General features: G+C 51.4%; 1 protein-coding gene across 1 annotated transcript; it reads left to right on the top strand.

Annotated features, from left to right (window-relative positions):
• The first annotated feature begins 5,661 nt into the window (after positions 1-5,661).
• LOC131581665 (G-protein coupled receptor 35-like) lies at positions 5,662-9,828 on the top strand. The gene is made up of 2 exons (XM_058844174.1): positions 5,662-5,802; positions 8,282-9,828. The coding sequence occupies exons 1-2, from the start codon at positions 5,794-5,796 to the stop codon at positions 9,233-9,235; spliced, it is 963 nt and encodes a 320-aa protein (XP_058700157.1). The 5' UTR covers positions 5,662-5,793; the 3' UTR covers positions 9,236-9,828.
• The last annotated feature ends 3,752 nt before the right edge of the window (positions 9,829-13,580 follow it).

The following is a 13,580-nucleotide window of genomic DNA, read 5'->3' as shown; positions in this document are numbered from 1 at the left end:
TTAATCCTTCCATCCTCCATTCCTCTCCTGGAGAGGTGGAGAGCAGCATACCTCACTGTCTCCCTTAGGGTTTTGAGCATGCCTTTGGGAGAGCAGGACTGCAGATTCAGCTGTTTTCCTCAGCTTGGAGAAGGAGCTCTGGGTTCACACGGCTCAGAAACCTTCCCAGTTAGAGCCAGAGCATGAGGATTTCTATCAAGTGACATCTGCTACACACGCCCAGCCCTTCACCCCTGATCTGAATACAAAACCAGTAGGACTGACAAAGCTTTTGCACATGGGTTGTGCTGGAGTTTAGTTTTGGTTGCTGCAATCCCTGCCTAGCTCAACACCAAGGTAAGGGTAATTTTACATCATCTTCACAGCCTGTCTTAAGGAATTAGTGTTCACCTTGTCACAGGATGTGCCCACTACCTATGGGGGCAGGGGGCTCTTCTTAGTGCTGTGTTGCCTCCTGCCCTCACACACTTCAAGATGTCCCTATTTAATAAAGGCTCTCTGCCATATCCTATTGGAGATGTACACTGAGACACACTCATAAACTGAGTGAACTTAAAGCTTGACAAAGGATGCCAAAGATGCCACAGGCTGATTGAGAAAGACAGCTCTGTAAAGCTCAAATTCACATTATTAACAAAGGATATATGTACTTACATGTGCTTCTTTTACAGCTACAAGGAGGTCTTACCATGTCCTTTCTTATTTCAGGTCTCAGAACATCATACAACATCTGTAACTCAGGACAATGAATGTGTCCAACAACTGCAGCACCACAAATCTAGGACTGCATCGCCACGTTCGCCTCATTGAGTTTGCTCTGTACAGCCTCATTTTCTTTTTTGGAGCACTATTTAATGTCCTTGCCTTCTGGGTATTCTCCTGCAAGATGAAGAAGTGGACAGAAACCAGGGTGTATGTAATGAATTTAGTCTTTGCAGATTTCTCTGTCATCTGCACCTTGCCTTCCATGGTTTATCTGCTCTGGAACAAGTCAGCCCGAGGGGAGCTCTGCCAGTTTACAGAGATAATGTATTTTATCAACATGTTAGTGAGCATCTACACCATTTCATTCATCTCCATTGATCGATACATTGCCATAAAGCACCCTTTGAAAGCCAGGACCTTCAGGTCCCCATCAAAGGCTGCCCTCCTCTGTGGGCTTCTGTGGGTTTTGGTGATAATCGGTGCCACCATCCAGCTCTGGCAGAGTCACGCGGCTCTCTGCTTCCAGCCCTACACCCCCACACCTGCTGCTCTCAACCTGCTGGCCATTTTCTTCGTGTTCACTCTCCCATTAGCAATCTTGACCTTCTGCTCCACAGAAGTCATCAGGAACCTGAAGAAACATCTGAACACGAATTCACCGGAGGAGAAATCAATCCAGAAAGCCGTACACATCATTTATGCAAATCTGATTGTATTTCTGATATGTTTTCTGCCAGCCTACCTTGGGCTTTTCACCAGGTTCATCATGGAGAATGTTGGAGCTACCTGTTTCCAGCTCTGTGTCCTGAAGAACTTCTCCTCCATGTTGAGGTGCATCGCCACGTCCAACTGCTGCCTCGATAGCGTCTGCTACTACTTTGTCACCAGGGAGTTCCATGAAGCCTTTCTACGGCCCAAAGCCAGCACTCAGAAAACAGATGCAACCCACCTCTTGTAGATCCAGCCTTGCTAAAGGGAAAAGGGAAACAAAACCCACCCCCAATATCTGCAACATAAAGAGGAAATACAGCTTCAGGGCTACTGGGATAAGTATTGCTCTTTTGCTCTAGCAAGTTATTTATTAGGTTTAGAAATGGATAATCTATGTTTCCATTAAACAAATAGGTCACAGAGATGTGTAAAAGCGTGTATGTAACCACTTGTTAACGTGCCTCCATTCCACCCTCCAGCACCTGCTTGTTACTCATGCAGGAAGTGACCCATGTACCTCTTTTAGTTCCTTCTGCAGCTAAAGTCTATTGATCCTTCTTGCCAACATGTACAAATGTATATATCACATTTTACTGCATTGTGTATTTCAGGTTGTTTGCATTATTAAACTAATCCAGTTTATGTTTGTCCCATTCCTTTGGCAGGCTGGGTTGGGTGGCTGTTCAGATGGTTCTGGCACATTATTAAGTACATTTCTCTACAAAACATGTCCCAGAACTGGCCTGACCTCCTTCCCCTTCAACTCAACAGGTCAGACAGGTGTGAAGGAACACTTTTGGGATGAAAGCAACACTTGTCCAATGCCATAAAGGCACAAAGCTCCTTCAGAGCTGAGTCCTCCTGCCAGCTCCCTTCCAGCTGCCCTGCTGAGCCCTGGCCCAGAGACACCTCCTCAGAACAGCCATCCCTGCAGGGCAATTCCTCCCACCCACACAGGAAAGCCATGTCACTGCTGCCTCGGCGTTTGCTGCCCTCGAATTGCTCTGCCCTGGTTTGTTTTGTGGCACCAGACCAACCCCCAGGCTCACAGCTGAGGCTCAGAGTATCCCCCCAGCTGAGCCCAGCTGCTCACAGCCTGCCCACACTGACACCCCAAACATTTCCATCAGGAAAGTGTATTTTTCCATGAGTCAGCAGTCTAGAAAAGTCAGGGGAGAGAGGAAGTGGATAAATGCTGCCTAGAACTGTTTTTTTTTCTTTCTGAAAAACCCCCAAAATGTTGCTGAGCTCTGCCCCAGCAATGCTCAGTGCTCCACCGGTGTGGGGGAGTCTTTCCTGCCCACAAACACATCTTCCCCTGTGATCTACATCTGCCCTCGGTGAGCCCACAGCCAACGCCTGATCTGCTGCTGCCACTTGGAGAACGTGAGCTGCTGCCTTGGCTCTGCTTTTTGGTAGCAGGGGGGCCACAGAGGTGGCTTCTGTGAGAAGCTGCCAGAAGCTTCCATCATGTCCAGCAGAGCCAATCCCTGATGGCTCTGAGGATGGATTTGCTGCTGGCCAAGGCTTGGCCAATTAGAAAGGTTGGTAACATCTCTGTGATAACAGATTTAAGAAGAAAATCAGAACAAAAAAATCAGAACAGCTTTTTCTAGCCAGAGAAGAGGAGGAAGTGAGAACATGTGAGGGAAACAACGTGGAGACACCAAGGTCAGTGGAGAAGGAGGGGGAGGAGGTGCTCCAGATGCCAGACCTGAGATTCCTCTGCAGGCTGTGGTGAGGCACCCATCCCCTTACAGCCCCTGGAGATCCATGGGGGATGCAGAGATCCCCCCACAGCCCCTGGGGATCCACAGGGATCCAGAGATCCATCCACAGCCCCTGGGGATCCATGGGGGATCCAGAGATCCATCCACAGCCCCTGGGGATCCATGGGGGATCCAGAGATCCATCCACAGCCCCTGGGGATCCATGGGGGATGCAGAGATGTCCCCACAGCCCCTGGGGATCCATGGGGGATGCAGAGATGTCCCCACAGCCCCTGGGGATCCATGGGGGATGCAGAGATGTCCCCACAGCCCCTGGGGATCCATGGGGGATGCAGAGATGTCCCCACAGCCCCTGGGGATCCATGGGGGATGCAGAGATGTCCCCACAGCCCGGGTAGCAGCCCCCAGTGGAGCAGGGCAATCCTGGAGGAGCTGGGAGCCCATGGGAGGCTGTGCTGAGGGGTCTCTGCTCCCAGGCTGGAGCAGCCTGGCCTGGCAGGACTGAGCCGTGGCAGAGTGACCCCAGAGCAGCAGGGCTGGCAGCTCTCTCTGCCCCAGGAGGGACTCATGTTGCAGGAATTTTGGGAGAACTGTTGCTTGTGAGGTTGGACCCACTCTGGAGAAGTTCACAGAGAGTTGTCTCCTGTGAGAGGGACCCCAGGGTCTCACAGGGGAAGGACTTCTCTCCCTGAGCAGCCGAAGAAAATCTCAGTGATGGAGTGACACAACTCCCATGCTCTGTCTCCCTGTGCTATCAGTGGGAAGGAGGGAGGGGTTGGGAGAAGAAAAGGTGTTTTAAGGGCATATTCTACTTCTTATTATCCTCCTCTGATTTTGTTAGTAATAAACTCCCTTTGCAGCTCTAAGATGAGCCCTTGGAGTGCTTTTTCCCCAGTCCTTATTTCATCTCAGGAACGCTTTGATAAAATTTTCCTCTCCTCTGCCCAGCTGTGGCAGGGGAGGGCGAGTGAGCAGCTCCTGTGGATGCCTGGCATGTGGCCAGTGTCAAACCATGGCAGCTCCAAAGACAAGAATTAACGGGACAAATCCTGAGGGAGTCGGTCTGGCTCCTGTCAGCTGGCTCACAGAGATGGGATTGCAACTGCTGTAACCAGTGGGCAGCAAAACCCATCCCAATGTCTGTGAAATACCACTGGGGCACGCTCCTGTTATAGATACAGATTTTATTGTTGGCTTTTTGCAAATATTAAAATGAATGTTATGTGTATAAGATTGGGAAATTTTGTTGTATTAATATAGTTTTCTTTATTTCTGTTATTGATGAAACTTAGAAATAGTAGTATAATACATATATGTTAGGCAATGGCATAGTATTAAAATAAAAACTGCTTTTGTTTGTATAACCCAAAGACTGAGGAAAAAAATAAAATAGTTAGAGAACCCCTGCATTCGTGAACTATTATATCCAGATGAAGACAGCAGTGACCAGAACTCTGGGGGGAGGAATTTATTGCATTTCTGTTGCCAGGGAATGTAAATCTTGATGGTGCCAAGAAGATTGACCTATTGGGAAGGGGGCAAGAGAAAACTAAACAGAAGAACACCAAAGATCCTAAGAAGAATGGATGAGTCTGTATGAGAATTTATGGATATGTAGTGGGATTCTGTTTTTAAGGCACAATCCTTTGTTAGTAAGGTGTGCTCTCTTGGCTGAATGCAGACACCCGGCCCTATCTGTACACTTTATTTATTATCTCCTAATTGTATTTTTTATTAAACTTTTAAATTCTATAAAAATTCTGTGAACCTCGTTTTCCACACTCCTAACCGTGCTCCTCCAGGTGCCAGCGCCTCAGTGCCCCACTGGCGGCAGTGACTGTCCTCAGCTGGCTCCCGGCTGCTGTGCAGGGGGTGAGGCAGCCACAAATGCCATCGGTCACCTCGCAGTGCCACCAGCACCCTGGGCTCACCTCACCGAGAGCACCAGCGCCGATTGTCCCCGGGAAAGGTCCCTGTCCCCAGGAAAGGTCCCTGTCCCCGGGGAAGGTCCCTGTCCCCAGGAAAGGTCCCTGTCCCCGGGGAAGGTCCCTGTGCCCGGGGAAGATCCCTGTCCCCGGGAAAGGTCCCTGTGCCCGGGGAAGGTCCCTGTGCCCGGGGAAGGTCCCTGTCCCCAGGAAAGATCCCTGTCCCCGGGGAAGGTCCCTGTCCCCAGGAAAGGTCCCTGTCCCCAGGAAAGGTCCCTGTCCCCGGGGCCCGGAGCAGCCTCTGCCACCGCCGCAGAGCGGCACAGCCAGCGCGCTCCCTGAGGAACCTCCTGCTGCCAGAAGGGCAATTTGCAGCCATTATGGGCTTTATTTCAGAAATTGCTTTCCCGGGACTGAAAATATGAAATTTTAATTGCCGGGTTGTGTGAGGCGAGGAGGGGGAGCGCACTCTGGGTGGAAAAGCTCTGACGGTGGAGCTTTGAGCTGCTGGGACTGGGACAACAGAGGGCACCAGAGCCTCCAGCTCAAGAAGATCAGGGGATAAATGAGGCACTGGTGGAGAGCTCGAGTTTATTGTGCTTCAGCTGTGACAGCCCTGGGACGGCCGTGCCCTGTACTGACACTCGTGGATCTCTTTCCCTGCCAAGCCACCGCGTGTTCCCCGCAGCGTTTCTGAGGAGCCCGCGGCCCGTGGGCCCCTCATGGAGCAGGTAAAGGCCTGGCGCTGTCCCGGGGTGGCACTGTGCTCCGCCCGGCCCTCGGGGTGTGCCTTCCCAGCTGCTGCTTGCCACACACGGTCACTCAGCGCCGGCTGCCCTGCCTTCCCCCTGCTTTCACAGCTCTTCTGCCAATGTTTTGCAGCTCCATTCCCTTCAGGGGGGTCTTTGCCCCTCGCTGCAGTTTGCCATGAGCGTTCCCTCACGTGTGGGGACGCCGGGCCCCAGGCACGCGGCCTTGGCAGCTGCCACAGCTCCGTGCTCGCATGGGGGGCTCGGTGGGGCCGGGGAGTCCGGCAGTGGGGCCGGGGTGTCCGGCAGTGAGACCGGGGTGTCCGGCAGAGAGAGCGGGGTGTCCGGCGGTGGGGCCGGGGTGTCCGGCAGAGAGACCGGGGTGTCCGGCGGTGGGGCCGAGGTGTCAGGCAGAGAGACCGGGGTGTCCGGCATTGGGGCCGGGGTGTCCTGCAGCGGGACAGGGGTGTCCGGCATTGGGGCGGGGTGTCCGGCAGTGGGGCCGGGGTGTCCGGCAGTGGGGCCGGGGTGTCCGGCAGAGAGACCGGGGTGTCCGGCATTGGGGCCGGGGTGTCCGGCAGAGAGACCGGGGTGTCCGGCATTGGGGCCGGGGTGTCCGGCAGAGAGACCGGGGTGTCCGGCATTGGGGCCGGGGAGTCCGGCAGAGAGACCGGGGTGTCCGGCATTGGGGCCGGGGAGTCCGGCAGAGAGACCGGGGTGTCCGGTACAGGGGCCGGGGTGTCCGGCAGAGAGACCGGGGTGTCCGGCATTGGGGCCGGGGTGTCGGGCAGTGAGACCGGGGTGTCCGGCATTGGGGCCGGGGTGTCGGGCAGTGAGACCGGGGTGTCCGGCAGTGGGGCTGGGGTGTCCGGCAGAGGGGCCGGGGTGTCCGGCAGTGGGGCCGGGGTGTCCGGCAGTGAGACCGGGGTGTCGGGCAGTGAGACCGGGGTGTCCGGCAGAGAGACCGGGCTGTCCGGCATTGGGGCGGGGTGTCCGGCAGAGAGACCGGGCTGTCCTGCAGCGGGGCTGGGGTGTCCGGCAGAGGGGCCGGGGTGTCAGGCAGAGGGGCCGGGGTGTCAGGCAGAGAGACCGGGCTGTCCTGCAGCGGGGCCGGGGTGTCCGCCAGAGAGACCGGGGTGTCCTGCAGCGGGGCCGGGGTGTCCGGCAGCGGGGCTGGGGTGTCCGGCAGCAGGCTCAGCTGCTCCTCAGGCTGGTGATATGCAGGCAGAGTGGCTTTTTCACTGCAAGGTGGCCACAACAGGGTGCCAGGGAACAGGTGCAGCACTGGCTGAAACGACAGAGTGGGCAAAATCTGTGAGGCTGAAAGCCCAAGAGCACCAGGACACAGGCTGCATGTTAGTTCCTCAATGAATTCCACCCTAAAAAGGGTTGTACATCTGTGGTTCAATACTGCCATACCAGTTCTGGTGCTAGGGCAGGTGTTGTGCTTTCCTCTGGGGTAGCCAGATCTGTCTCTCAATCCTGGACACTAAAAACAGTTCACTTACTTCATGCAATCATGTATTTTCACTAAGTTTACGTGTTGATGTTTAGAAGCTGCTGACTTATAAGGCAATGTATTGGTGGTAAGAGACTGTAGTAATCCAGGCACTTTCCATGCCTGCCTCATTGTAAACAATTCCCTTATGAGCTGCAGACTAAGTCTGATTCATCCTCCTTGGTGACAAATGCCCTGAAATATTTAAAGGAGGAGCAGGAGGCAGTCTGAGTTCTTGGATTCATGTTTTCTGCCCTGGCAAAATTTTGGCTTCCTAGCTTTGGAAGCTGAGATCACTTTGTGCTCACTTTCCCTTCTTTCTCTGGAGGCTTGTTATCTGTTAGGGCTGCTGGTACCCCTGCTGAGCCGTTCCTCCCCAGCAGATGAATGGATTTGTGTTTGGGGGCACAAATCCTGCCCACAGCAGGCACCCACCCACCCAGCAGCCTGCAGCAGCATCCCCACTGCCTCTGGGAGTAAATCTGGAAGGGCTCAAGTCCTGAGGATGTTCTCAGGTCTGGCAAGACCCAGAGCAAGCCCATGGCTTCAGCAGCAAAGCAAAGGCCATGGAGGGCAGATGGGGAATGCTGCCCAGCTCTGGTGTGGGCTGCCCTAAAGCCGGTGGCTCTGACAACAACAGCAGAGGCAAAGGTAACAACAAAAATTATCATTCTGCTTTGCTATGACCCAAATTGCACACACCAGGACTGGAGGGACAGTGAGGCAGGTTTAATCCTGCAGCAGCAGCAAGAGAGGGCTGTCTCGTAGCTGGCAGTGAGTGACAGTGTAATTTTGATGGCTGAGGGACTGCTGGTGCTGGGGAGCCACTGAAGCCCTCCAGAAGCTGCCCACATGAGCGGTGCAGGACATGAGGAGCTGCAGGGCCATGGGAGGGGGGCACAGCCGCAGGACCCTGTCACCAAGCTCAGTCTCACACCTGCACTGCGTGCTCTTTCCTTGCAGAGACAGCCCAGCATGGAAAACTGCACTGACGGTGATGCACAGCGCAGCATTGTGGTGCTTCAGCTGGTTGTGTACATCCCAGTGCTCGCTCTGGGGATCCCACTGAACGCAATTGCCTTCTGGGTCTTCTGCTGCAAACTCAAGAGGTGGACCGAGACCAAGGTGTACATGATCAACCTCATCGTGGCTGACAGTTTCCTGCTCTTCACCCTGCCCTTCCTGCTGTATTTTACCAAGTACAGACACCCCATAGACCAGCTGTGTTTAGCCATACAAAACATCTATTTTACAAACATGCCTATGAGCATCCTTATCATCACCCTGATTGCGGTTGATCGATACATTGCAATCAAGTTCCCTCTAAAAGCAAAGGTTCTTCGATCCCCACTGAAATCAGCTTCTGTCTGTGGTTTTCTTTGGATAACACTGATAATTTATTCCAATTTGTATCACACACTTCACAGTAGCTGGGAAGGTTGTTGCTTTCGGAAACAATCTGTTACACCTAGATATTCCTCTTTATTCACCAGTATCGGCGGGTATTTTATTCCATTAGGGATTGTGATTTTTTGCTCAGTACAAGTCATCAGATGTCTAAAGAAGAAGATGGCTTCAAGTCCTCATGAGACAAAATTATTCCAGAAGGCTGTGCACATTGTTTCTGTGAATTTGTGTGTGTTTGCTGTCTGTTTCTCACCTTTCCACATGTCACTGCTCTTTCGGTTTGCAGTGGAAGTTGCTGGAGCACATTCTCTGATCCAGGGAGTTACAACCTATCTTAAGGTCTCTGCATGCTTAGCAAATTGTAACTGCTGTCTGGATGCATTTTGCTATTATTTTGCAGCCAAAGAATTCCCAGAGTTTTCTTCTGTGTTCCCCAAGTGTACATTTATGAGGTCCAAGATGAACCAAAGTGAGGAGTCACAGCCACCCACGGATCAAGCGATCGTATGAACAAGGTGTAGTGCATGGCTGGTGTTGAGTGCCACAGTGCTGCTCAAGTTTTGAGGCACAGGGAATGGAACCACCTACAGTGTTTGCAATCATTGTAGGTATATGTACAAAAAGGGGAAACACCTCCAAAGGGTCTGATGTTAACTTGAATTCTGTCCTGCTGTCTTCAGTGCCTTGACTCCAGCTCTGACCACTGTCTCATATCCTTGCATCGCAGCTCCAGGCGCCTCCTGGTGACAGCTTGTCTTGGTTGGCTTCATGGTCCTTCACTTTCAGCATCTTCTGACTTGTAAACCTCTGAAAAATCTCCGCCTGGGACTGCCAGCTCATATTCTGCTCATGTAAACTTAGAGGCAATTAACTTCCTTAGTGACAACTGACATAGAGTTCCCCTACAAGTCTGTCTCCATGCAGTGACACTCGTTCAGACCACAGTCTGAAACCACGACTAGACCTTGGTCAAAGAAACACGCAAAGGACAGTTCCCAGCACGGAAAGTGTCCCAAATCCAAACATTGCTTTGTGTCAGTTCTTTGGCAGACATCACGGGGGAAGCTGCAGCGAACAGCTGTGCCACAAAAACAGAAGAAACTACTCAGGTCATTCAGCTGATAATTCACATGCCAGTTTTCTTCACTGCTGTATTTTCTAATGCTCTGGCATTACTGCAAGCAGAGCAAGTGACCAGTTTAACCATTGAACACTGTTTAGCCCTCATTCTGCCTTCTAAATTCTCTTTTCACAGACAGGAAAAGATACAGGAGAGAAACAGTGCCCAATCTTAATAAACGTCTGTTGCTTAAGGAGATGTGTGAGTGTTGTCACTCCTGCAGCCATCAACAAATGTGCTGCAATTAACTGCCCTCAGAAATCAAGAGGCTTCTTGGCAGACATCTCTTACAATCCTGGCAAGTTGGTGTTCAGCAAGGAAAGACACTTCTACTTCAGGAACAGCACAGAGAGCCTTCAAAAACATTGTTGGACCTAGAATTCCCTTCTGGAACCTCACGTCTCATTGCTTATAATGAATACCTGTTCCAAAAAATTATTATGGGTTTTTTATTATTTTGAAAAAAGATATGAAGATTTGTATCAACCTGTTAACCTACTGTTAATCTAGAAAGCAAACAACTTGCTTGGTTTTGCAGATTCAATCATGCTGATGTTTTCTCTCAGTTAACATGCAGAATTGATCCATTTCCAGTGGGCTCCAAATAGGTCATCTACTCTGAAACACAGAACAGCAATGCTTTTATACATGTAGCCTCACATACAGGTCTCATCAATGTTCCTTTTTCTCACTTTTTAAAGGAGAAATTAGTTGACTTCACAATCCCTGTCATCATTAAGATTTTTTGCTGTTTCCACTGAATGCTATGAAAACAAACAAAAAAAATCCATACTTTTGCAAGTGAAAATAAAGGTGTGTCATAGTAATATATCTATAAATAAATATTCATTTATTACCTTTCTAAATCAGAGTCCTCTGCTCTTAATGCTATACTGGAGACTGGGAGGAAAGACTTTGCTACCAAGATACAAGATCTGCCCTACAGCAGGGTATTTAACAGTGAAGCCCAAAGTTGAGCAAGGAACTTTCTGATTATCTGAAGATACATGTTCTACCCTGGACAAAAATTACTATCTGGATTATATGTGAAGTTTAGGATGGGTTTCTGGCATCCTCCTTCAGTCTGAACCATGCCTCAGCTCCCTGAGTGCTCCCAGTAAATGGAATAGATGAGTTATCAGACCTGGGCCACAGCAAACTGCTGGCCACCATCCAGCACTGCAGTAGCAATCCAGGAGGATGGCGACACGCTTAACCCCAAATCTTTTCCATCTCCTAGCACAGGAGGCTGGGAAATGGTAGTGGGGACCAGCCACAGCGGCCAAAGTCCATCAGCTGCCCCAAACAGCAAGGCTGAACCGCTGCATTTTACCAACATTGCTGCAAGATACAATTTTCCGGTCCCTTAAAAGAAAAATGCTAATAATGGCTTCCACTTCAGGCTTGAGAAAAAAAAAGATAAAAAACCACAAAGAAAAGCCTACAAAGTAATTGAGAATCTTGCATTTATGTGAATGAGTGAGTGAGTGGCCATGGGATAATGCATTTTTGGCCCTCCTATGCATGGAAGACAGGGGCTGGCCTAAGACAGTATTTGGCTGTTTGGTGGCATTTGGGCAGGCCTGAAACCTGAGTTCTTAGCAGAGGTTGAGCTCCAGGGGGCTGAAGGACAGATCCTGGGGAGCTGTGGGCTGGGTGCTGCTTTCAGGTGTTGGAGGCATCTCTGATTTTGTTTCCTTGGTGCAGCACAGCTGTTCCAGTGGTGAGCACTGCCCAGAAGCTCCAGGGAACTCCACAAGCACTGGAGCAGCATCAGGCAGCTGGGAAGCACAGGCTTTTCCATGCCCTGCCCTGTGTGTGTGCACAGATACTCAGCTGATCCCTGGTGCTGCTGATACCTTAGGATTTCAGCTTTTATATTTGTCATGTATCTGTAATCCTGCAGTTCTTTAGTGTGTAACTCCAAACTCCACACACAGTGGGAGCTGCTGCTTTCCCATTTGGGTCAGACACAGCAATTCCTCTCCAGGCCTGGCAATCAAGGACACCTCACTGCCTCAGGCCTGAGAGATGGAAACAAAAGTGAGTTGGGGCAGCAAACTTGGGGTAAATGAGTTCATTAGCTGAAGCTGGAATTGGAAAATGAACCCCTAATGTGCAAATGGACCAAACTTTTATAAGTGTGAAAACCTGTGACCCATCGTTCATTTTTGGGTGCAGCCCCTGGGAGGGGGGGGGGGAGCTTTGTCTGCCCTAAATGTACCTGAAGGCCCTTCAATAAATAGAACTGCTTTTTATTCTCCTGATTTTGTCTGGGCTCTGTTTGTAGGTAGCCTGAAAAGACATCGCTGCAGGAGTGTGGGGAGGGTTGCAGCACACCCTGATCGGGTTTTCTGCTGCGGGCAGTTCTGAGCAGCTGGGGAAGGGGAAAGGGGAAACAGCCCCAACAGCCAGGGCTGGTCACTGTGTGGGATTGCTGCACTTAGCCTCAAACTGCCATTTGGCATGCTGAAAATAACACTGACGTGTTTTGCTCTCAACCCTGCAGTTCTCTTTTGGTCAAGTTCTGCTGTTGCACCATCCCTTCTTGCCGTGAGAAAGGCAGGAAACAAAGCATGCAGGGCAGAGACATTCCAGGAGCTGCAGCCAGCAGGACACAGGGATGCAGGGGAGATGGAGATTTTCCCTGGCAGGGAAAGGAGGCAGGAGCCCATCAATCTGTCTGTCAGCAGTACCAGTGGTTCTTTACCTTACAGAAATATTTTGTCCCACTGGCTACTTTCATTAAGAAAATCACTTTTCCAGGCACAGTGTGGAGGATGCTGGTGCCAGTGCAAGGTCCTTTGGAGCTCGCTGCAGGCAGCATTGCAGCCTGTGCAGGCAGCAGTGCTGTGCAGTGCTGCTGGGCCCCGAGAGCTGCCAGCAGGGAAGGGAGAAGGCAGCACGAGTGTCACCTCCACTGCGCCACACGGTGACAGCACCCGCGGGACTGAGACGGGCTGAGAACTGCAGAGGCAGGGGAAATACCGAGCGAGCACCATTGGTCCATGGCAGCGGTGATGAAACCCGTGAGTGCATGGAAGGAGGGGACTGTGAGCAGCTGCAGCGAGGGTGGCTGATGGGGAGTCGAGGTGGAGAGAAGGACGGGGATCCTGATGCTGCAGTGGCCAGGAATCAGGCACAGACCCAAGAGCCTCAGCAGGAGACTGTGAGTTCTCCACAAACAGCACTTTGTCTAGCTTTGCCTTTGCTGCTGTTGAGTTTGCTTGGACACATCCTGGTGAACCTGCTGCTCACAGGCAGCTGCTTTGTGCCTGGTGACATGGCTTCTCCCTCCCTTGAGACCTCTCTGGGCTGATCAGACCCTCATCTGGCAGCCACAGCACGAAGCTGTGGGTGGGAAGCATCACACTGGAGAGGTGCTGTGAGCTGAGCCTCTCCAGGCACAATTTTGACTGCTCATGGTTAATACCACTAGAGAACAGCACTTGAGGATGATGCAAAGTTTTTTATACAGTGGTGAAACTATCACAACACAGAGGCTGGATGACTTGGAAAACTAAAATACCAACGAGGACAATGACATAAATATGTTGTTGGTTGGGGATCAATGAACTGGGCATACCAATATGTCAGTAACTACTTGTGAGCATCCACCAGGGAGCAGCCCCAAGAAAGGCAAAAGCAGTCCCTGGAAAGCCAGAAGGATGTGATATATTCTGACTGTACACTGGCACAGAATTATTCAAAGGGGTGGCTTGTGGTGTGCAGACA

This window comes from Poecile atricapillus, chromosome 8 (genome assembly GCF_030490865.1).
Source record: "Poecile atricapillus isolate bPoeAtr1 chromosome 8, bPoeAtr1.hap1, whole genome shotgun sequence".
Classification (NCBI taxonomy): domain Eukaryota; kingdom Metazoa; phylum Chordata; class Aves; order Passeriformes; family Paridae; genus Poecile; species Poecile atricapillus.
The sequence above is the reverse complement of the archived record's forward strand: the minus strand, read 5'-3'. Positions and strand labels throughout refer to the sequence as shown.